At 41.5% G+C, this 27,397-nt stretch overlaps 1 protein-coding gene across 2 annotated transcripts in view; it reads right to left on the bottom strand.

Moving 5' to 3' along the window:
* C13H1orf100 (chromosome 13 C1orf100 homolog) overlaps positions 1-22,958 on the bottom strand; it is a 33,524-nt gene extending 10,566 nt beyond the window's left edge. Inside the window, exons 1-4 of one of the 2 annotated variants that reach the window (XM_043486018.1) lie at positions 22,872-22,958; positions 13,955-14,023; positions 5,093-5,188; positions 17-189 (exon numbers count right to left, since the gene is read on the bottom strand). In XM_043486018.1, coding sequence (XP_043341953.1) covers positions 17-189; positions 5,093-5,188; positions 13,955-14,010 — 325 coding nt within the window. In that variant the 5' untranslated portion in view covers positions 14,011-14,023; positions 22,872-22,958. The remainder of the gene's footprint in view (positions 1-16; positions 190-5,092; positions 5,189-13,954; positions 14,024-22,871) is intronic. The other variant, XM_043486019.1, reaches the window with a different exon arrangement.
* Between the last annotated feature and the right edge of the window lie 4,439 nt (positions 22,959-27,397).

Genomic DNA, 27,397 nt, shown 5'->3' with positions numbered 1-27,397 from the left:
CCTTGATCTGACTTACCCATCTTGTAAAATGGCAAAGAATAGTCTCTTTGGTAAGAGGTTTCTTTATACCATGGCTCGGCAGGCTTTGAATGTCTTCGAACATTGATATAATGAATGAGAGTTTGTTGGTCTAATTGAGGCTGATACTGACTTTTCTTCTTAGATGGAATTTCCAAGTCTATGAGAGGTCTAAATGAAAATAGAAACAGCTTGCTAAATACTCACCCAGAAGGAAAGAAGAAAAGCATTTCTTTTTCTCATCAGCTGAAATCCATTCCCTAAAAGTGGCCCAGAGGCTACCAAGATAGTATTGACAAGACTCTGTAACTCCAAGGCGAGCTCTAGCAAACTTGTCAGTAGATGGTTTAAGGATTCCAGACCCCTGTTCTCTTTAGCATCCCTCCTCCTTTCTAATCACAGGTCATAGAAGGTGACCTGCATCAAAACTTCCTCTGGATCTGTTCAGGCATGGCTACTTCCCAGTGCCCTTTTGAAATGTAATTTTTTTATGCATATTTAGTTCCCTCAAGGAACTAGTGCTTTATTTTGACCAGACTAACCGCTATGGTGCATACTGGTGTTTGATGAGCCTGAAACTGGTTATAATCTTCCTGTACCTCCAGATGAGTATAATGTGAGCTGTGGGCTTGTCATACATGGAATTTATTATGTTGAAGTATGTTCCCTTCATGCCCAATTTGTTGAAAGCTTTAATCATGGTGCTCAACATCACTAATCATTCAGTTCAGTTCAGTTCAGTTGCTCAGTCGTGTCCGACTCTTTGCAACCCCATGAATCGCAGCATGCCAGGCCTCCCTGTCCATCACCAACTCCCGGGGTTTATTCAAACTCATGTCCATCGAGTCAGTGATGCCATCCAGGCATCTCATCCTCTGTCGTCCCCTTGTCCTTCTGCCCCTAATCCTTCCCAGCATCAGGGTCCTTTCTAATGAGTCAACTCTTCACATGAGGTGACCAAAGTATTGGAGCTTCAGCTTCAGCATCAGTCCTTCCAATGAACACCCAGGACTGACCTCCTTTAGGATGAACTGGTTGGATCTCCTTGCAGTCCAAGGGACTCTCAAGAGTCTTCTCCAGCACCACAGTTCAAAAGCATCAATTCTTTGGCGCTCAGTTCTCTTCACAGCCCAACTCTCACATCCATACATGACCACTGGAAAAACCATAGCCTTGACTAGACGGACCTTTGTTGGCAAAGTAATGTCTCTGCTTTTTAATATGTTATCTAGGTTGGTCATAACTTTCCTTCCAAGGAGTAAGCATCTTTTAACTTCATGGCTAATCATTAGGGAAATGCAAATCAAAACCACAATAAGATATCACCTCATACCTGTCAAAAAGGCTATCATCAAAAAGACTAAAAATGACAGGTAATAGCAAGAATGTGGAGGGAAAAAAAAGTCCTCATGCACTGTTGATGGGAATGTAAATTGGTTGCATCTACTATGGAAAGTGGAATGGAGATTCCTCAAAAAAAATAAAAATAGAACTACCATGTGATCCAGCAATTCCACTTCTGTGTGTTTTTCCAAAGGAAACAAAATCACTATCTCAAAAAAGATATCTGCTCTCCCATCTTCACTACAGCATTATTTGTGATGGCCAAGACATTGAAATAATCTAAATGTCCATTGATGAGTGAATGGAAAAAAAATGTGTTGGAAAAAAAATGTGTGAAATGTATATACTATGAAATGCTATTCAGCCTAAAAAAGATGAATAGCCTGCCATTTGTGACAACACAGATGAGCCTTGGGGACATTATGCTAAGAGGCAAAGAAAGACAAATACTGTATGATCTCACTTTTATGTGGAATCTAAAAAAACTGAACTCATAGAATCAGAAAACAACATAGTGATTGCCAGAGGTGAGGTTTGGGGCCTGGGGGAGAAGGAGTGCTCCCACACTGAAATGGGTGACTGACACTATTTAATCATAATGCATTATGTTTATATACTTTGGTAAAACTTGATTGTGATGTGCCTTCTTTAAAGAGAAGAGTTTGTTAGCAGAAATGGGATGCCTCCGCCTGAAGTTCAGGAAAAGAAAGAGCAAGACTCTAACTGTGTCTGGACAGTGGAGCGATGCTGGATGCATGGGAGATGTTCTGTTGAGGACAGGTGTGGAGAAGCACCAAGAATTCCTTCCCACCTCGACTTGCTGTTGCTTTGTGCTTAAAAGTTTCTTGGTCTTGGAAAGTGGGTACCTTACATGGTGTGTGGGAGCACTCCTTTTCCTCTGAAAGCTTGTTTCCTGCTGTCAAGCAAAACATTTGCTTTCTGATGAATGGGTCAGTCTCTTGTGAGTTTGTGTTCTGCCTGTTACTGTCATCTGGTCACTTCTGTGCCACTGACAGCTATGGATGGCTCCCGAACCGGATCCTGGTGATTGCTCATACACCCACCCCTGCTAGACTGGCAGGCTGTTCTGACTTTGCCCTGGATGTTTCTATGGAACCAGAATCATCTCCACTTTCAAGAATACTGATGGTGTTCTGGAGACAAGACTTTTACTCAAAAGGGGGACTCTAATTCTGAAAATATCACATTGGTGGGAGAATATATCTGGGGAAGGTAAGCCATAGGCATCTGTCTGTTTAAGTTATGAGTATAAAGACAAGAAGTTAGGCCTGGTCCTAATAATTGCATGATTTCCTGTCTTGTTTGTTTGTTTTGTTTTTGCTTGTCGTTTCCTTATTCTTAGCCAGAAGTTTAATAAAGTCGTTGGTTGACAAAACATTGACTGAGTTTTTCCCCTAAGACTAATCTTAGGCAGGCTCAAGTCTTGTCAGAGTCAAGGTTCCCTTTGCCTGAGCATCCTGTGGTTGGAGGAGGGGCAGATAATGGAGCCAAGGGAACGGTCAGAGTCCACGGGACACACGTGGAGCTGGCTTATGGAAGAGGGTTTCAGTAGTTTCCTTCCTTGTTTATCCTCTGGCAGAGATCATTCTCCTAACAAGATTTTGATATAAGAATGTATTTGAGTTAGAACAAAGAACCTTGAACTGGGAATCAGAAAGTGTGGATCAATTCACAACTCAGCTTTTACACCAACCAGCTACATGTCAGGCAAGACATGTCGTGTCTCTGGCTACATCTTATTTATCAAGTTGAATCAGAATTTTAAAAAGCTAAAGCTACTTCCAGTTTGGTCATCTATTAAGTTTAGTCTGTGTGCTACTTTGTCGTTGCTATGGCTTCCTTTTCTTTACTTGAAGAATAATCAGGAGTTGACTATGTCAAAGGCAATTAAGAAAAGAAAAGAAGTTTCTAAAATACACTATGATGATGAACTCAAAATAATAGCTATTGTATTTTAAGTGCTTACTATGTTCTGGAATTTTACATCAATTATTTTATTTAATAGGTAAGCCAATTGATATTCAGAATGGATGAAAACTGCCTAAAATCAAACATTTCATAAGTTACTCAGATTGATGTTTCTAACTGGATCATGGAAAAAGCAAGAGAGCTCCAGAAAAACATCTATTTCTGCTTTATTGACTATGCCAAAGCCTTTCACTGTGTGGATCACAATAAACGGTGGAAAATTCTGAAAGACATGGGAATATCAGACCACCTGACCTGCCTCTTGAGAAATCTGTATGCAGGTCAGGAAGCAACAGTTAGAACTGGACATGGAACAACAGACTGGTTCCAAATAGGAAAAGGAGTATGTCAAGGCTGTATATTGTCACCCTGCTTGTTTAACTTACAGAGTACATCATGAGAAACGCTGGGCTGGAAGAAGCACAAGCTGGAATCAAGATTGCCGGGAGAAATATCAATAACCTCAGATATGCAGATGACACCACCCTTATGGCAGAAAGTGAAGAAGAACTAAAGGGCCTCTTGATGAAAGTCAAATAGGAGAGTGAAAAAGTTGACTTAAAGCTCAACATTCAGAAAACTAAGATCATGCCATCCAGTCCCGTCACTTCATGGCAAATAGATGGGGAAACAGTAGAAACAGTGGCTGACTTTATTTTTCTGGACTCCAAAATCACTGCAGATAGTGACTGCAGCCATGAAATTAAAAGGCACTTACTCCTTGGAAGGAAAGTTATGACCAAACTAGACAGCATATTAAAAAGCAGAGACATTACTTTGTCAACAAAGGTCCGTCTAGTCAAGGCTATAGTTTTTCCAGTAGTCATGTATGGATGTGAGAGTTGGACTATAAAGAAAGCTGAGTGCCAAAGGACTGATGCTTTTGAACTGTGGTGTTGGAGAAGACTCTTGAGAGTCCCTTGGACTGCAAGGAGATCCAACCAGTCCATCCTAAAGGAGATCAGTCCTGAGTGTTCATTGGAAGGACTGATGTTGAAGGTCAAACTCCAATACTTTGGTCACCTGATGTGAAGAGCTGACTCATTTGAAAAGACCCTGATGTTGGGAAAGACTGAAGGCGGGAGGGAAGAGAAGGGGACGACAGAGGATGAGATGGTTCGATGGTATCACCGACTCAATGGATATGAGTTTGGGTAAACTCTGGAAGTTGGTGATGGACAAGGAGGCCTGATGTGCTGTGGTTCATGGGGTCGCAAAGAGTCAGACACGACTGAACGACTGAACTGAACTGAACTGAACAGCCTCCCAAAACTAGAAAATAGCACTGAAGTGCCTGCTTTTTTCCCCTTTCTGTTAAAATCACTGCAGAAAGGCAGAAACTGGTTAGGCCAAATTTGTGATTTTATTGAGAAGGAAAATGAGTGTCAGGAAGATTAAGTTATTTGAGTTAAAATGTTAAACTAATGATATTTCTTACATTCCTTTGATGATTTAAATAATTTTATATTTATTGTTAATTATAAAAGTAGTATATGTTCATCATAGAAAATCTGGAAAATAGAGAAAAAGATAAAAAATGAAACACAAATATCAATAATCTCATTATTCATGAAAAGCCAGTGTCAACAGTTTGCGTGTATTTCCTTCCAAATTTTTGTATCCATTAAACAATAATTATTATTTTTATTATTATCATCGCAAATTGTGATTCCAAGCTTTTCATTTATTAGTCTAACTTTAGTGAAATTTTTGTATATTACGATTTAGGAAAGTGTCTTACCTGGGAGATCTCTTCACACTATAATCATAATGGAGTCTTGCCAGCTGCCCAGTGTAATAACCACGGAGATCTTTTCCTTGGTGAACAATGAATATACTAGTGGGGACAGGAAGGAGAATGAGAGAAAAGGAATTAATATGACTAGCTCTTTACAGAGGAAAACCAGCTGTGGTATAGTACAAAATATATTCAGTCTCTATCCTCAGTTCCTGGCACAAAGGTCCTAAAACCCTTTTAATCTCTTGATAGGGGTGTCTTTTGTTATCCATTTTTCAGGATTCATAAAGAAATATTTGACTTGTCAGGTATTAGTTTCAAAATATCAAGAAAAAAATAAGGGAATATATAAAGCCAGTGGAGCAAATGTTGATATTTACTGAAAGATGGAAATGGATAAATGGAGATTCTTTAAACTATTTTTTTCTACTTTTGATATTTTTATGAACTTTCATAGTGTTTAAAAAGAAACTCTAATAATTAAATATATAGGGGCTAAAAATGAAGAAGCACTATAAAGGTCAAAGCACAAGTTACTTGCAAGCCTGGAGGAGGGGTTCCAGCCTTGCCTGGGTGGGTTGGGCTGTGAGGATGTTTGGAAACACAAGCATAAGTGAGTAAGGTCGAGAGTAGGGGGAAGTCTTCTGGGGCGTGAGATGAGCTGGGTGTGTATAGCTGAAACACAGCAGTGTCGGGAGGAGCCGAGGGCTCATGGTGCCCAGATCTTACATTTTGAAATACATCTTCTTTATAATTAATTACTTTTCTTTTAGATGATCGTTATAGCTTAATGTTGTTGTTGTTTAGTCACTAAGTTGTATCCAACTCTTTTTTGACCCCATGGACTGTAGCTCACCAGGCTCCTCTGTCCATGGGATTTCCCAGGCAAGAATACTGGAGTGGGTTCCCATTTTTTCCTCCAGAGAATCTTCCCAACCCAGGGATCAAATCCGTGTCTCCTGCATTGGCAAGTGGATTCTTCACCATTGAGCCACCAGAGAAGCCCTACAGCATAATTATATGTAGTTGTATTATGTTATTTACAGATTTTATTTCAGGAGAGTAGCAGGGACATTACAAAATATTTATTATAAACCAATGGAGTGTGTCATCTGAAAAACAGAACCATTGATACAGGTAATAGGGAATCGTAGGATTTTAAAGAAAATCCATGATGAATGCAATTTTTGTTGAAGAGAGTTTCTGCTGGTGGCAATGTGGAAAACAAATCTGAAGACAATCTGACTAGAAGTATAAGGACTGATCAGGAGGTAATCATAGCAATGTATGTGGGACGTAGGGAAGCTTTGAACTCTGTGGTGGAAAGTTCACTTGGGGAGGAGAGGCCTAAGATGACTGCTAGGAGAGAGGGTTGAGGATGAAAAAGAAGGAGCACACCAAGGCTTCAGCACAAGACAAGGCTTCAGATGTTGGGAAACAGGCTGCCATTCACCAGGAGACAGAGTGCAGGAAAGTGATCCTTCTTGAGATGATGACTGTAGAGTTTGTGGTATGTGGGGTCTTTGGGGACCTTCCATACGTTCTTACTCAGTAGGTGCCATAAGAATTCAAGAAGAGTTAGTAAAAGGTACTACATAGTTTTGCATGGAGTAGCTCATCAAGTACTTGCTGAATGATGAATGGAAACTTAAGCTGTGCCTACAGTTTGACCAGAATTTATTAACTATGCATAATGTATCCTACAGTGAACAAAACCATCCCAAAAGAAAAAGAAAAGCAAGAAGGCAAAGTGGTTATCTGAGGAGGCTTTACAAATACCTGAAGAAAGAAGAGATGCAAAAAGCAAGGAAAAAAAGGAAAGGTATATCCAACTAAACACACCTTTCCAAAGAACAGCACAGAGAGACAAGAAGGCCTTCTTCAATGAACAGTGCATAAAACTAGAAGAAAACAGTAAAAGGGGAAAGACTAGAGATCTCTTCAGGAAAACTGGAGATATCAAGGGAACATTTCGCCCAGAAATGGTAGAGACCTAGTAGATGCTGAAGAGATCAAGAAGAGATGGAAAGAATACATGGAAGAACTGTACAAAAAAAAGATCCTAATGAACCGCATTACTACAATGGTGTGGTCAGTCACCCATAGCCAGACTTTCTGGAGAGCAAAGTCAAGTGGGCCTTAGGTACTAGTGTTAATAAATCTAGTGGATGCGATGGAATTCCAAAAGAACTATTCAAAACCTTAAAGGATGATGCCATCAAGGTGTTGCCTTCAATATGTCAACAAATCTGGAAGACCCAGTAGTGGCCACAGGATTGGAAAAGGTCAATCCTAAACCCAGTTCCCAAGAAGGGTGGTACTAAAAAATGTGCTAACCATCACACAATTGCACTCATCTCCCATGCTAGTAAGGTTGTGCTTAAAATCTTGCATTCTAGGCTTCAGCATTATGCGAACCAAAAACTTCCAGATGTCCAAGCTGGGCTTAGAAAGAGGAACCAGAGATCAAATTGCCAACATTTACTGAATCATAGAGAAAGCTAGGGAATTCCAGAAAAACATCTATCTCTGTTTCATCAACTATGCCAAAACCTTTGACTGTATGGATCATTATAAAGTGTGGCAAGCTCTTGAGGTGATGGAAATACAAGACCATCTTACCTGTCTCCTGAGAAACCTGTATGGGGGCCAAGAAGTAACAGTTAGAACCCTGTATGGAACAAATGATTAGCTCAATATTGAGAAAGGAGTATGATAGGGCTGTCTGCTGTCACCCTGTTTGTTTCAACTATATGCTGAGCACATCATGAAAAATGCTGGCCTGGATGAGTTACAAGCTGGAGTCAAGATAGGCGAGAGGAACATCAACAACCTCAGATATGTGGATGATACCACTCCATCGGCAGAAGGCAAATAGACACAAAAGAGCCTCTTGATGACGGTGAAGGAGGAGAGTGAAAGAGCTGGCTTAAAACTAAATATTAAAAAAACTAAAACCATGGCATCCGGCCCCATTACTTCATGGCAAATACAGGTGAAAGTAGTGACAGATACCCTCTTCTTGGGCTATAAAATCACTGTGGATGGTGACTGCAGCCATGAAATCAGAAGACGAATGATTCTTGGCAGGAAAGCCATGACAAACCTAGACAGTATGTTGAAAAGCAGAGACATAACTCTGCTAACAAAGGTCTGTATAATCAAGGTATGGTCTTCTCAGTGGTCACGGATGGTTTTAAAAGCAGGATGGTAAAGAAGGCAGAGCACCAAAGAATTGATGCCTTAGAACTATAGTGCTGGAGAAGACTCTGGAGAGTCCCTTGGATAGCAAGGAGATCGAACCAGTCAGTCTTAAGGGAAATCAACCCTGAATGCTCGTTGGAAAGACTGATGCTGAAGCTGGAGCTCCAGTATTTTGGTCATCTGATGCAAACAACTGACACATTGGAAAAGTCCCTGATGCTGGGAAAGATTGAGGGCAGAAGGAGAAGAAGGTGTCAGAGGATGAGATGGCTGGATGGCATCACCGTGCAGTGGACATGAACTTGGACAAACTTTGGGAGATGGTGAGGGCAGAGAGGCCTGGCGTGCTACAGTCCATGGGGTTGCAAAGAGTCGGACACGACTAGGTGACTGAATAATGACAACAATGTGCCCTGCACACTACTAGGCTCTGCAGATACAAAGCTGACTCAAAAGCAATCCTTGTCTTCATCGTGCTCTTTATGTGCTGAAATCATGATCTGAATAAAGGGTCAGTGGGGTAGAAAAGAGGGAGGGCTGTCTAGGGTTTGAGCAAGGCAGTAGGAGAGGGAAGAGATTCCAGGTGAGGGAATGATAGAACCCAACTCTTGGACAGAGTTGTGATCAGAGTGGAGTGTGTGAGGGCCAGTGGGGACTTTGCTGTCTAGCTGGTGCAAAAGGCAAGTGCTGTCAGCAGGGCGGGTCTGCCTGTCTGTGCAAACAGGACCTCAGGGAGCTCTGATTTTCAGAAAAACCACAGTCTGTCTGGGCCTGCCCAGTGGCTGGGATAATATGACTGAGCCCTGAAAGGTAAATAACAGCAGGGGATTAGGTCGTAAGAGGAAAGAAGAACTGGCATAATGATAGGGAACAATGACATTCTTGAGGGCACGGGAATGGGAGACATAGCTTTCTTAGGTGCCTGTCCGGTTTCCAAGCCCCACCTTGGGAAGATCACCTCACTGGAGGCTCTGTGAAGCATCCAGCTGGAGTTCAGAACAACACTGATTTCTCACGGTTGCTACACCATTTGCACTAGGCTGTGTTTTGACTCTGGGTTCCTCCTGGGCATGAGTCTGGGTGAGCAGCCTAAGCACTGCTCCTAGAAATGGTCTGTAAAAGCCATCTGAGACTGGAGAAGCCCCTCACCAGCACTAGGTAACGTGCCCACCCCAAGTCCCTCGGGAGTCTCCCTGGGTAGCTTTTTAATTTTTATTTTTTTAATTTTTTTTATTTTGGTTGCAACACGCAGCATATGGGATCTCAGTACCCTGACCAGGGATCCCACCTGCAGCCCCTGCAGTGGAAGCGGAGAGTCTTAACCACCAGACCCCCAGGGAAGTCCCTCTCCGGGTAGCTTTTGAAGTGGAGAGAGTAGGAAAGTGTGTAAGCAGGTGGGTGTTGGAGGCAAGGCTGGGTGGGGTTGTGGTCATTTGAGGAATGAAGGTGTGGTATGCTTTTATTCCAACTCTTTGGGTAGACTTTCCAAGATCCCCCCCGTGATTTTCACCTCTAAGAGGAGAAAGCTCTAGATGAAGGGGGTAACATGTCAGTGGTTTGGAAGAGAATTTTTATCTCCTAAGAGATAACGCCTGGCCTGGCCCGGCAGTTAGTGCCCCCAGAGGCTGCACAGTACCCGGCCTCTCCCAAGGAGGGGCTGGGTGTGAGGAAAACATCGATTAATGAGTAGGAAAGCAGGGCTGGCCTCCAGACCTGGTCTGGGAGCCCTGCCCTGGACTCTGCTCAGACCCACTTTATTGACTTGGCTTGTAAGATTCTTGAGTCAGCTGTAGAAAGGCCTTTTCTCCTCCCTGGGTGGGAGTAGGAGTCCAGGGACAGTATTTACCAGTGCCTGACAGCGTGGCTCTTTGAGGTAACACATTCAGTCTAGACAAGAGCAAACCCGTTCCCTGGGAGGGTGAATGCAACCAGAGCAGGATCTGGGCTTCCCCGCAGGCAAAATTCAACACCCAAAGGGGAGGATCCCTCTGGGGCCTGAGGTAGCCCGGGCCACTGTGATGGTGCAGCCCTATGTCTGTGCTGGGCCTCATCATTACAAAGCTTCGCAGAGATGATCTCATCTAGCTCTCACAGTCATGTTGCTAGGTAAACACTGTTAACACCCTGTTACAGAAAAGGAGACCAAGGCTCACAGAGGTTAAGTGGGCTTTCTAAATAACACCCAGCTGATAAATGCCAGAGGCTTGAGTCAAACCCAGTTCTCTGAACTCCATGTCGCATCCAGAGTCATCTCTGTTTGTGCGATGACTTCTTGAGAAGAGTTCAGCGTTACTTTTGTGTGAACTCTGTGATTCACTGTGGGCAGACAGGAAGTGGATGTCCTGTACCAAAGCAATAGGAAGAGAAGTAGACCCCGCAGTGAAACTGGAGGCTGCTTTCGGTTCAGGAAAACAAGTGCTTACTGCAGGCTCTGAAGTGTGCTAGATGCCAGGGCTACAGTGAGGAGAAACACTGTCTTTCCACCTAAGAGTTCATAATCAGGTAAGGAAAACCCTCCTCAGGCCCAGTCATGTAGAGTGGGGGTAAGTGCTGCACCAGTCAGGAAACAAAGGCTCAGGGGGAATGTGTCTCTTACTAAGGACAGGAGCTGATAAGTACAGAAGGTGGGAGACCACCATGCCCACATCCTCATGCTTTCACTCCTCAGACTCTACTGGCTTCACAAATCTCAAGGAAGAGGGAGCCTCAGTTTTCTCATCAATAAAATGGGGTGGGGAGGGCTTCCCTGGTGGCTTAGTCGTAAAGAATCTATCTGCCAATGCAGGAAGCACAGGTGTGGTCCCTGATCTGGAAAGATTCCACATGCTGCAGAGCAACTAAGCGAGCTACAACTAGTGAGCCTGTGCTCTAGAGCCCAGGAATCACAACTCCTGAGCCCGCGTGCCCTAGAGCCCATGCTCTACAACAAAACAAGCCATGGTAATGAGAAGTCTGGGCACTGCAATGAGCAAAGAGAAAAGCCTGCATAGCAACAAAACCCCAGCACAGCCAATAATAAATAAATAGGCAAATGAAATTTTTAAAAAATTATAAAAATAAAAAGTGGGGGTGATGCTATCTCCATTAATGACTACATGAGAATCAACAAGATAAGTGTGAACGTCCTTGGTGACTGAAGTATCTCATAGGTGTTGCTGTATATCATTTGAGGCAGGATGATCTGACCTTCACAGCTGCCCCTTGATGTCTCAGAGATTGCGTCAGTCAATGTTTTTAAAGTTCCTTTAAGTCCAACACAAATTCTTTGTCTTTTGCACACCACAGTGAGTTTAATCCAACCTAAGTAATCTTTCCAGGAGCATCTTAGGCCCCACAAGTCAACACAATACTCAGTCCTGCCCCTGAGTGACAAGGCTAATATAATTTGTATCTAATGTAATTCTTTTACGAGAATTTTGTGTGGTCACTAGTACTTGTAAATCACTTAATATTTAACTTTATGAGGTGCCCCTACTGGTTTGTAATTCGGTTTTCCCTGCTATAGCCCAAGGGTTAGGCATTTAAGGATGAATTAATTGGGTAAATGCTTACAGAGAGGAGCAGCAGAGGGCAGACCTTCTGTCAATACTGTCAATCACCAGGAAGCCAAACCTCAAACACATGCTGGAATGAGTTTTTCTCATTGATTCATTCATTTTCAGTTTTCCAACAAAGGTGCGCAGAGGTCCTAAAAAGTGTGGCAGTCTGCTAGGCAGAGTGGCCTATGAAACAAGCCCCGCCCTGGGGCTGACCCAGAGATGCCAAGGGCAGTGACCTAGAGTACAGATGTTGGCTTCAGACCAGCAGGTTCAAATGTTACTTCTGCTAGTTCACTACTGTGGAATCTGAGGACAGTCACTTAACCACTCCTTGACTCAATTTCCTCCCAGTCACTGTGAAGATTAAATGAGTTAATATATACTTAGAACAGTGCCTGCCACATATTAAGGACTGTTAAAGGGTTAACTATTATTCCAGTGGGTGATCTAGATAGGAAATAAAGAAACAGAAAATAATTGAAAGTTATGATTGGAGTCATACAGGAAATCAAAAAAGGTGTGAGAGAGAGAACTGACAGAGGTGATGAGGTAGGTGGAAGGAGGACACCTCCCCCAGCCAGGATGGCACCATCTTCTGCTCACTGAGCAGCTGATAACAGTGGAGACATGCTGAGTGAAAGGGGGCTGGTTGAACCAAGTAAAAAGAATAGCAGAGAGTCGAGAAGGCAATGATGTAGGGGAAAGGAACATGTCCCAAAACCCTGAGACATGAAAGAGTGCGGGCCTACTGAAGGAACAGAAGAAAGATCACGGGGCTGGAGCTAAGAGGAGGTTGGAGAGATCAGCAGGGTCTGTTTGTGTAGGGCTCTGCAAGCCCTGGCAAGTGTTGAGGCTTCATGCAAAATCCAATAATTGCAGGGTTTGGTTTTTTATTTTTTGACTGTGCTAGGTCTTTGTTGCGACACTTAGGATCCCTAGTTGTGGAGTTCTGACTTAGTTGTCCCGCAGCATGTGGGATCCTAGTTCTCTGACCAGGGATAAAATCTGTGTCCGTTGCATTGGAAGGTGGGTTCTCAACCACTGGATGACAAGAAAGGTCTCAGATTGCACAGTTTTATGCAATGGAAGGCTCTGATCCTGTTTATGTTTTGTGGGGTTCTCTCTGGAGAATGGATTGGAGGAGGACCAGAGTGGCCGTTGTTGTAGGTGAACAGGGGAGAGGCAATGGTGGTCTGGACCAGGTTGTGGCAGTGGAAATGAAGAAAAACACTCCAATGGAGATACATCCTAGAGGCAGAATTGAGGAACCTGCTGATGGACTGGTCCACTATGTTGCAAGGCAGGAGAGACAGAAAATAGACAAAGACCTGCCCCACGGGGAGCACTCAGCTGGCGAGTGGGGGCCCCAGTCTGGTGCAGGCACAGTGTGCCTCTGATGGATGAGCCCGAGAGAGCTGAATGCAGCCCAGCCCGAGGACGTCCGTGGCCTGGCGCCTTTGGCTCTGTGTTCCACCCCAACCCTCCAGCTCCCCATGGGCTGCCTTAGGTCAGGTCCAGTGATCCTGACTTGGTTCCATTTAGCTCCAGGCGGCAGCAGCCATTGGAGGATTGTCTCCATTTTCCCCAGGAGATGAGACCACAATTAAACAGGCCCAACAGTGGTGGGCAAAAATCTCAAATACACACACGGAAAGCCAAGGGCATGTGGGGAGGCAGAAATCAAGTAATTCTGGAACCCACCCCTTTCTCTCCACCCTGCTTCCTCCGCATGTGCGTTTCAGGGAGGGAAGGGTAGGCACTATACTTTCTCTAAAATAGGACTTTTTTTTAGAGAAAGAACATCTTTTTAAGAACAAAGCATCCTTCCCTTCCTCCTTCAGTGATTTCTGGAAGCAAAAGGACATATCTTTGATGACTAAACATTGTGGAAAATAACTAAGTACTAAAATTTGGAGTTGTCAGTTTGCTTGGATGCTGCCATAAATGTAGGATTTTTTTAAAAAAAACAACTTTTTGTAAACCCAAAGAAACTTCAGTAGAACCTCTGGCAGCAGTTGTCTCTAAATCAGGGAGCAAGCAGCAGAGTGAATAATTCTAGTCTCCCAGGAGCCTGTCTTCCGTGCTGCAGCTCTGGAGGTGTCTTCATTTGGAAGACCATTACCTGGGTGGGATTGCTGGGCGGCGGTCAATAAATTCTCGTAGCCGGATGGCAGTCATGATGGATAAGATTCTGAAAAAAAATTAAAATGAAGTTTCTTATTGCAAGTTTATATACATTTCCCAGGCATGACTACCTAGTACTACAAAGTCTGTCTTGAAAGTAGAAGGACCATTCATAGCTTCTGCTAGACTATTTAGGGAAGGAAATAGACTCTTTTTTTAAAAAAATTTATTTATTGATCTATTTATTTATTTCTGGCTCTCTGCAGTTGTGGTGAGCAGGGGCTACTCTTCATTGTGCTGCGCGGGCTTCTCACTGTGGTGGCTTCTCTAGGTGCTGAGCACGGGCTCGTGGATGCTTGAGCTTCATTAGTTGCGGCACGTGGGCTCAATAGTTGTGACTTCTAGACTCTAGAACACAGGCTCAGTAGTTGTGGCACTTGGGCTTAGTTGCCCTGCAGCACTTGGGATCTTTCTGGATCAGGGACCAAACCTGTATCTTCTGCATTGGCAGGCAGATTCTTTACCACTGAGCCACCTGGGAAGCCCCAGGAAATAAACTCTAAAAGAAGCAAAAAGAAATGGAAAGCATAAGCCAATATACAGAGGCATGCTTTTCTTTAAGAGTAAAAAGTACTGTGTGAGTTGGGGACGTAGCCTCCTTTCTCACTCTTCTTGAGGTATCTTCCTACTGCACTCGCTTGTAGGCTAAGCACTGCATCTTCCACATGCCCTCATGACTAGAGTTCTGGAAATGAGTTAGGATCCTCGAATCAGAGGTAATTGAGTGAGATTTGGAAGATGAAAATGAGACAGGGGCTAATTTCTGCCTCTTTGCCTTTTTCTACTGGCGAAACTGGTTAAGAAAATGTGATGTTTCTTTCTGCAGCAGAAATGCCAGTGTCCAGTCTCCAGCTTTGAGGGTAAAAGAGGCAATCGTGTTGAAGCAATGCTGAATGCTGCATTTAGTGCTCAAACACCAGCTTCTTGAGGGCAGAGAGGCAGCTGGAGTGGCAGTGCTGTTAGCTTTGGGACCAGGTTCTTGAACTCAGTTGTCTGGAAGCAACTTCCTCATCAGGGCACAGGTAGCTGCTTTTATGATGGGTCAGTTTTGTGAAGATGTTCTAGAAGCTTCCTGGAAGCCTTCCCCAGAGCATACTCTTCCAACACTTCCAATGATTTTGTAACCACCTCATTATCTACATTGAACTCTTTCTGTTTCTTTTGCTGGCTCCAGTTTAAACATATAATATATAATGTTTCTAGTCTAAAATTTCATTTTGCATCTGCTTATGTACTGGAGAGGGCTTGCCATAGAAAACCACTGCATCTAAGTATTCACTTGAGAAAGAGTCTACAATGGGGAAGACACTAAGTGCCTCCGGGGACAGAGGTGGGAGAAAGCCTTATTTTTTACAGTTTACCTTTGGTGTACCTTGTGAATTTTGTACAAGGTGTATATATTATGTATATACAAAGACAGCTGGGCCTCCAATTTGCATCAACATGGGGTAGCAGAAGAACAATGTACTGAGACCCATGTGGCTTGTGGTCAGTCTTTGCCTCACCAGAGTGGAAATGTGTGTGAACAGTTGTGTCCTCCCTGAAAGTCATATATTGAAACCCTAACCCCAGTGTGATGGTATTTGGAGGGGGAGCCTTTGAGAGGTGACTATCTCATGGGCATGGAGCCCTCGTGAATGGAACTAGTGCTCTTATGAAGGAGACCTCAGAGTGTCCTCTGGTTTTCTGTCTGCCATATGAGAATACAAGAAGTCTGCACCCTACAACCTGGAAGAGGGTCTCATCCGAACCCTATCATGCTGGCACCCCAATCTTTGACTTCAGCCTCCAGAAATGTGAGAAAGAAACTTCTATTGTTTACAACCCACTCAGCCTCTGAAGCTTGTTACAGCAGTTTAACAGGCTCAGGCACCAGCTAAGTACATTGATGATTATGATATCTTTCTGGAGAGTTACGTGAGACAATGATGCATGTGTGTTTTCTAACCTAAAAATCAGGTTGGAGAAAGGAGACTATATGAGTTTCTATTTATGAACATGTATTATGTGTACAGTAAAATGTATTAAGGAGCTTTCCTGGTGGCTCTGTGGTAAAGAATCTGCCCGCCAATGCAGAGGATACGGGTTTGATCCCTGGGTTGGGAAGACCCCCTGGAGAAGGAAATGGCAGCCCACTCCAATATTCTTGCCTGGGAAATTGCATGGACAGAGGGGCTTGGTGGGCTACAGTCCATGGGGTCACGAAAGAGTCAGACATGACTTAGCAACTAACTACCACCACCACCAACACGTATTAACTCCTATCAGCCTCCCAGTAATCCTATTAAGTGTTTATCACTACCCTTTACTGACAAGAAAACTGAAATTCTGAGAAGTAAAGTAACTTCTGAGAATCCATGGTTAGACTCCTCTAGCTCCAGAAACAGTTGTCTTAACGACTGTGCTGTATCAAAACAACCACGGGGCACCCTGACCATCAGCCAAAACAAAACTGGGATAATACAAAAGAAGCAGTAACCATGAGGGAGGAAGAACTGGAAAAAAAGAGTGTGATATCTCCCTCTTTTCCTTGGATAACTTGTTGACTTCTGTCCACAGGCCAGCTGGTTGCTTTACTTCACCTCTGTTTTTCAAGCAAGTTGAAAAGTTTCAAACAAGATTGTAATAGAACAGTTTGGCTATCCAACAGAATCTGTTCATTACTAAGTGTGTTTTTACTTTCAGCACTGGTGTGTTTATTTAAAAAAAGAAAAAAGAAGGCAGAAAGAATGAAAGAGAGAATCTGAGCAAACACAATTGAGCTCTCTCTTAAACTCAGAAAACATCACTGCTGGGATTTCAGTTCACTAGAAGTGACATGCTGGAGAAGAATGCAAGATATTTAGGACATTTGTGCTCCTAACCAAGACAACACCAAGTGTGCCTTTGATGATGGAGTGATTGCTCAGTGCCTAGAAATTCTGAATCAGCACCACAGGAACATCAGTCCTGGGTGGCTGTGACTTGGCTATGTGGTAGAAACCGTTTCAGAGGAACACATTAATAACTCACTTTGAGTCTAAGCCTAAGCTTCCAGAATAATCAGAAGACCTTGTCTGGGAGGGTGACCTTGCCAATTCTACATCTTTAGAGAATGCCTCTACCATGCATACAGGGCACCAGATCACATTTTGTGTGATTAGCTATCATCTCTTGAACACATAAGAAAATGTAGCTTGCAGTAGATATGTCAGTGCATTTTATTTTAGTTAATCTTAAAAAATAGTCATCCACCACATCAGAATGTGACTTAGGTATGAACATATGTTAAACGTGCCATCATTTACAAACTCACAGCCAACACTGTTGTTAGAGGCAGCACGAACAACATATCTTTTATCACCTTTAAAATGTATAATTTCTTAGCTACCTTAATAGAAGATTCTCCTTCTGATGTGCCCTTAGTAAAATTCTTCCAGAACAAATATGAGTTCTGTCTATACTGTCATCCTCCTTTTCATTCAAACTCATATTAATTCTACAAAACCTTAAGCTTTTTTCTTTTTTTAAAAAACTAAAATGTAATATGCTCAGAGTGAATAATTCTGTAAAATAATATTAAAACCACCCATAAACAACTATTTAAAATTTTTATATTTCATCTATGCACATATATATATATGTATATGTGGGACTTCCCAGGTGGCTCAGTGGTAAAGAGTGTCCCTGCAACCAGGAGGTGCAGGCTGTATGCTTGCATTGGGAAGATCACCTGGAGGAGGAAATGGCAACCCATTCCAGTATTTTTGCCTGGAAAATTCTATGGACAGAGGAACCTGGTGGGCTACAATCCATGGGATCACAAAAGAGTCAGACATGACTTAGTGACTGATCAACAAAAAATGTGAATATTGTTTTCTTGGGCTCCAAAATCACTGTGGATGGTGACTGCAGCCATGAAATTAAAAAAATGTTTGCTCCTTGGAAGAAAAGCCATGACAAACCTAGACAGTGTATTAAAAAGTAGAGATATCACTTTGCCAACAAAGGTTAAGCTAAAAACCATAGTTAGAGCTATGGTTTTTCTAGTAGTCATGTATGAATGTGAGAGTCGGACCATAAAGAAGGCTGAGTGCCAAAGAATTGATGCTTTTGAACTGTGGTGCTGGAAAAGACTCTTGAGAGTCCCTTGGACAAAAAGGAGATCCAACCAGTCCATCCTAAAGGAACTCAACCCTGAATGTTCATTGGAAGGACTGATGCTGAAGCTGAAGCTCCAGTACTTTGGCCACGTGATTCGAAGAGATGACTCATTGGAAAAGACCCTGATCCTGGGAAAGATTGAAGGCAGGAGGAGAAAAGGGTGACAGAGGATGAGATGACTGGATGGCCTCACCAACTGAATGGACATGCGTTTGAGCAAACTCTGCGATATAGTGAAGGACAGGGAAGCCTGGCATGCTGCAGTCCATGGGGTTGCAAAAAAGTTGGGCATGACTTAGCAACTGAACAGCAACATAAATAGCATATATACTTAAAAACTTGAAAACACAGCAGGCATTCTGTTTCATATTTTTTGGTTTTCATTTAACAATATATTATGTTAAAATTAATACAGTATATTAAAATTTTCCACACTGCTAGAGAATAGTCTTAATTCTAATATTTAATGTTCTTTTGTGTTGTTTAGTGAGGCTCACCTATTACTCTATTTTAAACAGTATTGTGTTCACTCTCTGGACTCCTCATCCATATTCTATGCTTGATTTTTCTCCAATACCCTCATCACCATCTGCCATACTGTATGTTTACTTAGATATCTTGTTTTTGTCTGTCTTCCCCATTGGAAAGAGAGCTTTGAATGTTGTGTTAACAGCTGTATCCCTAGGATCAAAGATGATAACTGACACTTGGTAGACATTTAATAAATATTCTTTGAACAACTGAACGTGCTATAATTTATGAAACCCAGCTCCCTAATGTCGGACATTTGGTTATGCTGAGCTTTTATATGTTTGATGCAGTTGAATTAATTTCTTAGGATACATTCCTAGAAGTGAGTCAAGGTTTGGGCATCTTCATGGATCTTTCTTAGGAGGATTTTAGTCACTTTCAATAATTAATTTTGGTACCTAAATCACTATGGATAGACCCCTAGGGCCTAGAAATTAAAATTTAATAATAGAATTTTTTATCATGCTGATGTTCAGGAGGTGAACTAAGGTAAATGTATATGAGATGCACATTCCAACAAGCTTCCTCAAAGTTAATATTCAACATATTCAACATGCTGACTTCAGGATTTGTTTTGGTAACTTTCTGGTATTGTATATTATGGATCAAATCAAAATTTTATAAAATATAATAGCAGTCAAAAGCCTGATAAATTCTACCAATTTATGGTAATATTTCTTAGCAAGTCATGAAGGAACTTTCTCAGCCTGATAAGAAGCATCCATAAAAACCTACAGCTAACATCATACTTAATGGTGAAAGGCTGACTTCTTCTTAAAATCAAAAACAAAACAGGATGTTACTCTTACCTCTCTACTCAACACACTGCTGGAAGTCTTAGTGCAATAAGGCAAGAAAATGAAATAAAAGGCATGCAGATTGGAAGGAAAGAAAACGACCCCTATTTGCAAATGACATAATTGACTCTGTAGAAAATCTCAAGGAATCTACAAATAAAGTCTTAAACTAATAACTGTTTTTTAACAAGATCATAAGATACAAAGTCAACACATAAAAAACAAATATACTTCAAGTAAAAAAAAAATTTATAACACAACTATTTACAATAGCCCCCCCCACAAAAAAAAAGAAAGAAAGAAAGAAGGAAAAATACTATGTATAAATCTAACAAGACATGTTCAGGTTCTATATTCTGAAAAGTACAAAATACTAATGAAAGAAATCAAAGACCTGAGAGATATGTATTCTTGGATTGGAAGACTCAACATTGTAAAGATGACAATTCTCCCTAAATTGATTTGATTTCTCTGGTTGAACTTCCCAGCAATATTTTTGGTAATAGATATAAACAAGTTTTTTCTAAAGTTTATTTGGAAATGCAAGGGAAATATTAATAAAATAGCTGAAGTAGTTTTGAAAAAGAGCAATCATGCTTTGGTAGAAAGGAGATGGAAAAAAACTAGTCCTCAGCTCACATCTATTATCAACTAGACATTTCACATGTGTTATTTCACTCTGTCTTCATAAGAGTACTGAGAGTTGTTTACTGGTATCCTGAATTTGTAGAAGATGTTAAATTACATGTTCAAGGTCATATATTCCCCAATAGCTCAGTGGGTAAAAATCCACTTGTAATGCAGGAGATGCAGGTTTGATACCTGGGTCAGAAAGATCCACTAGAGCAGGAAATAACAACTCACTCCTGTGTTCTTGCCAGGAAAAACCTATGGACAAAGGCTACAGTCCCTGGGGTCTCAAAGAGTCAGACACAACTGAGCGACTAAACACACACACACATACTAAGCATAGCCAGTAAACAACAAAAACCCAGATCTGCCCGATTCCAAAGCCTGTCTGCCTTCTCCTCTAGTGCCACTGATTCATTGATTTACTCAGCAAACATTTAATGATCAACTACCTTCCCTTGGCATTGTACCAGGTACTGGGAAAAAGCATTTAGCCAAAAGTATGTGGTTTTGCTCTCCTGTTATGTGGTAGAGGAGATGAAGTCAGATACGAATCAGAGTCGCACAAGGCAATGTAAATTTGAAGCTCAGTGACTGCTGAAATAGAATCATCTGACGTTTGCTTTCAGTTAGTTGAGGGGCTGCATCCCTCCTCCCCTTTTTCAGAATTCTAAAGTAAAAGACTCTAAGAATGGATAAGTCACCTTTGCTTCAGGACATTTTCCCTGATAAGAAACTTTCAAGAAGTTCTCCTCTTGGAGATGCCCTTTTCGAGGTTGAGAAAAAGTTTGTAAAAATTGACACCAACTTTTATGGTAGGAAAGAATTAAAAATAAGATTTGTTAAATCAAAGGTTTATGATGTCAAATGGATCCAGCAGCAATTACCTAGTAAGTTAATCAGCTTGTGGACCTGAAACATTAGTACCTGATAACTAGCAAGTTATCAGGCTTCCCTGGTAGAACAGCTGGTAAAGAACCATCTGCAATGCAGGAGACCCTGGTTTGATTTCTGGGTCGGGGAGATCCTCTGGAGAAGAGATAGGCTACCCACTCCAGCATTCTTGGGCTTCCCTGTGCTTAAGAATCCGCCTGCAATGTGGAAGACCTGGATTTGATCCCTGGGGTTGGGAAGATCCCCTGAAGGAGGGCATGGCAACCCATTCCAGTATTCTTGTCTGGGGAATTCTATGGACAGAGGAGCCTGGCGGGCTACAGTCCATGGGAGTTGCAAAATGTCAGATGCGATTAAGCACAGCAGAGCACAGCAAATTATCATTTAATTCATCTGTCCAAAGAAGGGCAGAGGCAGGACATTAGTGTCAGGGTCCCTAGACTCTGATGTTGTTTATCTGGTAATTTTTGGAAGTAGAAGGGAGTGGCATATAATCTGGTGTACACATGGCAAGAATTTACTTTCAAAATGTACTGCATAACACCAGAGTCCTGGGTGTCCCCTTTCCTTGAAGGTGTGGCATCTGTACTCTTTGTACCAGGGGAAGCTGGGCCCCTGGGGAAAGCCAGGTCCTAGTAATCTGACAGTGCAGAATCCTATGACCCGCCCTTGCTAGGAGCATGACAGCAGCCTCGCTGACTGCAGAGTTACTCTGTGGCCAGGGCAATTGCTCTCAGCTGCTTTTGAGCATGTGTGTCATAAGAGGACATTTAGAAAATGGTTTTGAGTAACTGAGTTACTTGCTTCTGTTTCCTCAGGAAGCCAGGGTTCCCAGTTCAAGAAGGTTACCCACTTGCTCTCTTCCCCGTCCACATTCCTGCATTTAACCCCCAAAATCTTACCATGAATTTTGCTGCCTGAATGTTGTTTCTTTTCTCCTTTTCTAATCTAAATTCCACCCATCCTTCAGGGCCTTCCTCAGGTCCTTTGCAATCTCTTACTAGGACTCTGAGTTTCAAATGGTCTCTTGTCTGCCCCTGAATTCCCAGAGCCCTTGATTAATTCTGTGATGCACTTTAATTCTTATTGGTTCATTGATTTCTGAACTCGTTTATTCATCATTTAAGAAAATATTTAATGAGTGGCGGTTTTGTGCCTGGCCTTGAATAAGGCTCTAGAGATTCTTCAACGAGTAAGAAAATAGTTTCATACAATGTCTTGCCTCTCAGCTAAAGTTACGTAAGCTCCTGGATGTTGGAACCATGTTTATTTTTTTAATTAATACATTTGATTGTGCTGGGTCTTAGTTGTGGCATGCAGGGTCTAGTTCCCTGACCAGGGATTGAACCTGGGCCCCCTGTGTTGGGACTGTGGAGTCTTAGACACTGAACCACCAGGGAGATCCCAGAACCATGTTGTTTTGATGGTTTTTTCCTCCCTCTCCTTGTCCTCCTACCTCACTGACTTGCAAAGTGTTCCCCATCCAAAGAAGTGCTCAGTGCATACTTTAGAGTGAATAAATAAATGAAAGAATCAGTCAACCAGCCCACTCAGTAACCTGGCAATCTAGTTAATAGGTTTTAAACTTTGTTCTTGTATCATAAAGAGCCAGTTGCCTTAACATAGGTATATCCCATTTCTAAGAAAAAAATGTTGATCTAGAAAAAGCTCTTCAAATAATTCAAAATTGAGATATGAATATTCAGTTTCCAAAAGAATTCTTCACTTTACAAAATGGTTTGCCACAAAGTTTCTCTACATTGTGAGCTCTTGTCCCTAGAGCATTCAAAATGCAACCAGCTATTCAGTAATGCAACCGCTAAGTGGGAAGAGAGAGGTCTGGGCAGTAACTGGTGTTACCTGTTTAGGCTGAAGTGGGTAGAGACCTCCTTGTTCTTAAAAGCAGTCCCCTAAGGACAGCAGTTATTTTAGCTGTCTCCAAGTACTGCCAAGGCTCACTGCAGAGTTATAGGACTTGATCTTTTTACATCATTCAAAGGGTATTATGATGCACTGTGAGTTAGAAACTTTTGGTAGGTAATGCCTTTCAAGTCTTGGACTTATTAAAAACAGAGATCCTTTGGTCTGTATGAGAGCCCAGCTGTACATGAAAGAAAGGATAAAAATTGGTGTGGAAAGGAAAACCATGTGGCAAGTAACCTAGACTATTTAATCACTAGAATTTTCTATAAAGATTATTCCAAAGACAACATAAGATCAAAGATCTGAGAGGTGCTGTGCTACAAGCACTATCCTTTGCAAGCTAAAATTGAGGAAGTAGGGGTTGGCCCCTGGAACAAATGAGTCTAGCTCTGCTTGGTCCAAGACTAGATTAAGCTCCATCCTGCTACTACTGAAGGCATCAAAGGAGACATTTAATTGGCCCTCTGTATGTCTTCTTTGGAAAAATATTTCTTCAAGTTCTCTGTCCATTTTCCTAATTAGTTTGTTAGTTTTTTAGCTAATGCGTTATATAAATTTTTTATGTATATTTGGCTATTAACCTCTTACCAAACATACCATTTGCAAATAACTTCTCCCATCCAGTAGGCTGTCTTTACATTTTGTTGACGGTTTCTTTCATTGTGCAAAATCTTTTTGGTTTAATTTACTCTCATTTGTGTAGTTTTGCTTTTGTTGCCCTTGCCTGAGGATCCAGAAAAATATCGCTAAGACTGATATCAAAGAGCATGCTACTATGTTTTCTTCTAGGAGTTTGATGGTTTCAGACCTTACATTTAAGTATATAATCCATTTCAATCTTTGAATATGGTGTAAGAACATGGCCTAGATTTATTTTATCATATGTAGTTGTCCAATTTTCCTGGCACCATTTTTTTGGAAGATACTATCTCTTCCGCATGTGTATTCCTACCTTCTTTGCTGTAGATTAAACCTACAATATCTCTGAGGTATGCCTGTAGTCATTTTGAGAGCTATAAATTGATATCTGGTTATGGTTTTGATCTGCATTTTCCTGATTATTAGTGATGTTGGTGAGTTTATTTTTGAGCTCTCTATTTTGTTCCATTGATCTCTGTGTCTGTAATTTTGCCCAGTACCTTACGGTTTTGATTACCATAGCCTTGCATAGTTTGAAATCATGGAGTGTAATACCTCCAGGTTTTTTTCTTCTTTTTCAAAATTATTTTGACTATTCAAGGTCTTTTGTGATCCCACCCAAATTTTAGGGTTGTTTGCTTTAGGTCTGTGAAAAATGCCATTGATATTTTGATAGGAATTGGGTTAAATCTATAGATTGTTTTGGATGGTATGGACATTTTAACAATATTCATTCTTCCAATCCAAGAACACAAGATATCTTTCTATTGCTTTATATCATTCTCAAATTCTTTCATGAATATTTTACAGTTTTTCAGAGTATAGGTCTTTTACCTCCTTGGTTGTTTATTCCCAGGTATTTTATTCTTTTTGATGCAATTTTAAATGAGTTTGTCGTCTTGTTTTCTCTTTCTGACAGTTCATTATTGGTGTGTAGAAAAGCAACAGATTTCTTTGTATTGTACCCTGCAGCTTTACTGAATGCATTGATTAGTTCTGATAGCTTTGTATATAATATGTATATATATATAAAATTATTATTTCTATATATATTATTAAGCCATCTGCAAATAATGACAATTTTACTTCTTTTCCCCAATTTGGATGCATTTCATTCTTTTTGTTGTCTAACTGTTATAGCCAGGACAACTAATACTGTGAACAAAATACTAATATTTTGAATAAAAGTGGCAGGAGTGGGCATTCTTGTCTTATTCTTGGTCTTAGAGGAAAAGCTTTCAGCTTTTCACAACTGAGTATGTGTTAGCTGTGGGTTTACCATACATGGCAGTTTATCATATACATCATATATGTGCAGATATTATAGCTTCTTGGGAATTTCCTGAAGTGCTTTGAGAAACTATTGATAAAGACATGTACTTATCTAGCAGGTTTTCTTTTCCTGGGGAAATGGAGTTTATGGTCATCACAGGAGTCCGGTGAGATGGAAGGAGCTTTCCTTTCAATAATTCATTCATAACCTTAATGCATGTTTAGCAGATTTATAAATTCATGTCTGTTACATTTGACAAGGCTTCACAAAATATTTAAGTAGATGAAAGCACAGCTGAGTTTCCAAAGGCTGTAGTGTGGAGCAGAAAGAGAACTTGTTTGGACAGAATTCATTGTATCTCGCCAGCATCTGGTCATCCTTAAAGAAATGCCTGCCGCAGCTAGAGGAAGCCTACGGACAGCAACAAAGACCCAGAGCAGCCAAAAAAAATAATAAATAAAATAATAATAATAATAAATTTTTAAAAATTGAAGGAAGGATGAGAATCACTAAGCCTCAGGAAGGCAAGCATTAGGACAGGTCTTGGGATCCCAGAAGCAGGGGTTCCTGGTCCACTGGGTACTGAAATTGTTATGACAGTGACACAGCTCATCTGTCAGAAGAGAGGATCACATAGCCTGTTCAGAGCCACTAGGAAAAAGGGACCAGGCAGCCACTCCAACTGCCTTCTATTTACATGATGCTGACAATTTACTGTCATACGAAGCTTACGTAAAAAATGTTTTTACTTGCTTTAATTGTTTGATTGTCCCATCAGACCAAGAGATAGGAAAGTCTGGGAAGAATCCCAAAGCAATAGAATGTCTCCTGAGTTATAAAATCATTTTATGCATGCTACAGACTGAATGAATGTGCCATCTGAAAAATGTATATGTAGAAACCGTATTCCCCAGTGTGATGGTATTTGGGGTTGGAGCCTTGAGAGGTAATTAGAATTCAATTGAAAGGGGGGCCCTTTTGATGAATATTTTGTTGTTCAGTCTCTCAGTTGTATCCAACTCTTCACAACCCCATGGACTGCAGCACGCCAGGCTTCCTTGTCCATCACCAACTCCCAGAGCTTACTCAAACTCATGTCCATTCAGTCGTGATGCCATCCAACCATCTTGTCCTCTGACATCCCCTTCTCCTCCTGCCTTCAATCTTTCCCAGCATCAGGATCTTTTCTAATGAGTTGACTCTTCACATCAGGTGGCCAAAGTATTGGAGTTTCAGCTTCACCATCAGTCCTTCCAATGAATATTCAGAGTTGATTTCCCTTAGGATTGACTGGTTTGATCTCCTTGCAGTCCAAGAGACTCTCAAGAGTCTTCTCCAACACCATAGTTCAAAAGCATCAATTCTTCAGTGCTTAGCTTTCTTTATAGTCCAACTCTCACATCCATACATGACTACTGGAAAAACCATAGCTTGGACTATACTGACCTTTGTTGGCAAAGTAATGTCTCTGCTTTTTAATATGCTGTCTAGGTTTGTTTCTTCCAAGGAGCAAGTGTCTTTTAATTTCACGGCTGCAGTCACCTCTACAGTGATTTTGGAGCCCAAGAAAATAAAATCTCTCACTGTTACCATTTGATGAATATAATGTCCCCTTAAGAAGATAAAGACAAAAGAGAGAGAAACTCTGCATGTGCATGAAGGAAAAGCCATGTAAAGACATAGTGAGAAGGCAAGTCAAGAAGAGAGCTTTCCTCAAGGAACAAATCAGCCAGCACCTTGATCTTGGATTTTCTAGCTTCCAGAACTGTGAGAAATAGATTTCTATTGTTTTAGCTGTCCTGTCACATAGAGAACAGCGAGGGAACAAGAGAGTGAGACAAATTGAGAACGTAGCATTGAACATATACATTACCATGTGTCAGATAGATAGCCAGTGAGAATTTGCTCTATGGTGCAGGGAGCTCAATTTGGAGATCTGTGATAACCTAGAGGGGTGGGGATGAGGTAGGAGGGAGGTTCAAGAGGGAGGGAACACATGTATACCTATGGCTGATTCATGTTGATGTATGGCAGAAACCAACATGAAATTGTGAGGCAGTTATCCTCCAATTAAAAATATATAAATTGTTAAAAAAGACCAAAAAAAAAAAAACCCAAAAAACAAACAAAAACCAAGCTTCTCTGTCTGTGGTGGTTTATTATGGTAGTCCCGGCTGACTAAAACAATAAACTTATTAGTTTGCCTTCCAGCTATAACCCTCTGCTCCCTGATTAATTTAGTCACTGACAGCCCAGTCACCCAAGCCATGAATCTGAACACCTAACAATCCTGGCCTCTCAGCTCTCACCTCTAGTATCTCACTAAATGATTTCAGTTCTTCCTCTCACACGTCTTACTGCACTGTTCTCTTCTCCCCCTGGACTTCGGTGTGGAGGATGGTGACTTCGGTGTGGAGTCTATGCGCTGTCTGCCTCCCCGTCTCCCATCCCCGCTTCCTTCTTGGCCAACACAACCTCAGTTCTGTTATTGCTGCAGCAGGCCCAGCCCCAGCGGATGACTCATGACTAACCACAGGCAATGTGACATTTC

The sequence above is a fragment of the Cervus canadensis genome, chromosome 13 (genome assembly GCF_019320065.1).
Source record: "Cervus canadensis isolate Bull #8, Minnesota chromosome 13, ASM1932006v1, whole genome shotgun sequence".
Classification (NCBI taxonomy): Eukaryota; Metazoa; Chordata; class Mammalia; order Artiodactyla; family Cervidae; genus Cervus; species Cervus canadensis.
Note: the sequence above shows the minus strand (reverse complement) of the source record. Positions and strands in the feature narration are given on the sequence as shown.